The 2,810-nt window shown below is 34.1% G+C and overlaps 1 protein-coding gene across 1 annotated transcript; it reads right to left on the bottom strand.

Moving 5' to 3' along the window:
* Nucleotides 1-348: 348 nt before the first annotated feature.
* On the bottom strand, nt 349-2,059 carry LOC129317713 (cyclic pyranopterin monophosphate synthase, mitochondrial-like). Its single transcript, XM_054962075.1, has 3 exons — nt 1,913-2,059; nt 1,138-1,217; nt 349-1,057 (listed from the first exon to the last, which is right to left on the bottom strand). Exons 2-3 carry the CDS (start codon nt 1,192-1,194, stop codon nt 485-487), a joined length of 630 nt encoding a protein of 209 aa, XP_054818050.1. The 5' UTR covers nt 1,195-1,217; nt 1,913-2,059; the 3' UTR covers nt 349-484.
* Between the last annotated feature and the right edge of the window lie 751 nt (nt 2,060-2,810).

The following is a 2,810-nucleotide window of genomic DNA, read 5'->3' as shown; positions in this document are numbered from 1 at the left end:
GTAACAACGAGAAGCTTAGTTTAATGGGATATTATGCTTAGGTGCAAGTTAATGTAGCAAGATTAAAAGGAAAGAAAATCAAATTGATTCATTTTTTTCGTTCCAAAGTAATCACTCTAGCCTTCCCTATTTTTTATGCCACTAATTAGGCATTTCAGAATTAGGTACTCCACTAAGAGAATAGTTATACACAAGCCCAACCAAGTATGCCATACCCCTGGCAAACCCATGTTTTCCATGACAAATAAAGGCCTCTTCAACACTAATCCAGTATTTTTCATGTTATTATCATGTGGAAATTGAGGCCATAAAAAAAAAAAAAGGGTGGAGGAGGAGGATGAAGGGGGATAAGGCAAATGCATTTCATTATTGTCCAAAGCATCCATTGAATCAAACTAAGAATAAAAAGTACAAATACCGCCATTCAGGTGCTTCTTTCTTGTTGTGTTGTCCAAACTAGCACATCGCCATATCTTTTGAAACATTACTGTCCCGATGACCAATCCCCACTCTTGCCACCTGCTTTATGCTTTAGTCTCACATCTGTAATAACTATATCTTTTGAAGCAGCCTTACACATATCATACACTGTTAAGCCAGCAATAGTAACTGCTGTCATGGCTTCCATCTCAACGCCAGTTTTCCCTGTTGTTGCAGCTTCCCCTTCTATCATTACACTGTGGTCTGTATGATTCAATTCCAAATCCACTCGTACGTGACTAAGAATTATGTTATGGCACAATGGAATAAGACTACTGGTTTGCTTAGCACCACTTATGCCTGCGATTTTCGCCACACCAAGTACATCCCCTTTGGCCATTTGATTTGCTAAAACCAAATCAAACACATGCTTTCCAAGAATTACCTTGCAACTCGCAATGGCAGTTCTTTTAGTATTTTCTTTTGGGGACACATCCACCATTTGAGCCTCCCCACTACTGCTGGTATGAGTCAAACCAGAAGTACTTTCAAATGTTTTTGGGTTATTTGCAGGACCATTACTCCCAGCGCCATCAAATCTATTTGAAGGAGGTTGACCAAATATTGACTCCAATTGCTGAAATAGTGTAAGAAATTTAACGTGAACAACTACATTGTCAAAATCTCAGCACAGGATGAAGTAAAGAAGGATTTTACCTCGTTGAGTTCTTGAATATCACTTGCAAGGTCACGGCCACTGTAAGTGCAAAACATCCTCTTCAAGGAAGGACATGCACCTACAATTCGTTGAAGAAACATTATAAGCAGGTCCAGATTCTCCTGGTTCTTAGTATATAGCTAACTGCAAGAAAATGAAAATTCCAGTCAAATTTGATACTTGCAAATAAAAAAAAACAATCAACTATATGAAATTTGATATGCTTTCATTACTGCAGAAGAGCAAGAGCGAAAATCATAGACAAGTGTATAAATGAGACTGTAGCACTCTGTCCATAACCTTTACTACGCTCAGTGGAGGCAGATGCCCCCATCCCTTTTAATTTTTGTTCCAGATACTTTGACACAGCTCAAACCAAGTCATTTACAAGACCATACATGACAACTACCTTGAGAACTTCCAAAACTGATGATAATATAAAAAGATTAATAAACAGAATGCCAATACACAACAAATCCAACATTGCAAGACAACACAATCCAAATCATACAAGTCGCTAGTAATCAAAATGAAGAGGGAAAAAGTACAATAGCCGATTATACATCATTCAAGCAAGAACTAGTACAAAAAATAAACTCAATATATTAATTCCCAATTCAAAAGCGTCAATATTCAACGATTAGAAGACCAGATTCAAAGCCAAATTAAAATGAAAATTTCAAAACAAAGAAAGAACAGCCACGCAGGGAACAGATAACGCGGGGTACAAATTCAAATCTAGATTCAAAGCCACATTAAACAAATCAATCTCACCGGATTTTGGGAGTAGAAAAAGCTCTAGGATTCGAACATTCTTCACTGCTTGCCCAGAACAACCACGCAGAGCCGACAAAGGTGGACGGCGACCGACGGAGTGTGGAATGGCTGGTCTAACGACGAGAACTAGATCCGCTCCTAACAGACAGGGTTTTGTCGGGGTTATAATTAATTAAGGAAGAATTTGGGTATATGATGAAAATTAATTACTCAAATTGCAAAATTATTTACTTTAAATAAAATTTTTTTATTAATTTATACTTATAATTTTTCTTATAATCAATTTATCAACTCTTAAAAAAAAAATCTTCTGTTTCAAATAAAAATTTTTAAATGAGATTTTCACCACAATTTTTTTTTAAAAAAAAACTCTTAAGTATATCTAATGTCTTCTTTAAAAAAGTTCCTTCTCATTCTTTTCTAATATTTGGTAAATCTTATTTCTTAACTTTTCTTTCACTCCGATAAATATATTATTATTTTCAATAGATTTTTTTAATACAACAATCTATTAAAAAAATATAAAAAAAAACCAAAACATTATATTTTAACTTATTTGAATAAGTGGATCACCCAAAAAAAAACAAAACAAAACAACTTGACGATTTTTTTCTCTCATTAAGCTTTTTCCGTTAACTAGACTTTTATGCTCCTAAGTGGTTGATTGGTCACGCAATTCGTGTCTTTGACGGGTCAACCTCTCATTTTCCTGGACTTTTCTCACATCTTCTCTTATTGGGCTTTTCTTTTAGATCTTGCTCATTTTTTTTATTCAAATCAATGTTTTAATCATATATTGAATTAAAAAGGCCAACAATTTACAATTCATATGATCTAACTGATCAAACTAATGACATAATAATTAAATTAAAATATATATATATATATAATAATT

Source organism: Prosopis cineraria, unplaced genomic scaffold (assembly GCF_029017545.1).
Source record: "Prosopis cineraria cultivar Desert tree isolate PC_DT_omini unplaced genomic scaffold, ASM2901754v1 PC8, whole genome shotgun sequence".
Classification (NCBI taxonomy): domain Eukaryota; kingdom Viridiplantae; phylum Streptophyta; class Magnoliopsida; order Fabales; family Fabaceae; genus Prosopis; species Prosopis cineraria.
Note: the sequence above shows the minus strand (reverse complement) of the source record. Positions and strands in the feature narration are given on the sequence as shown.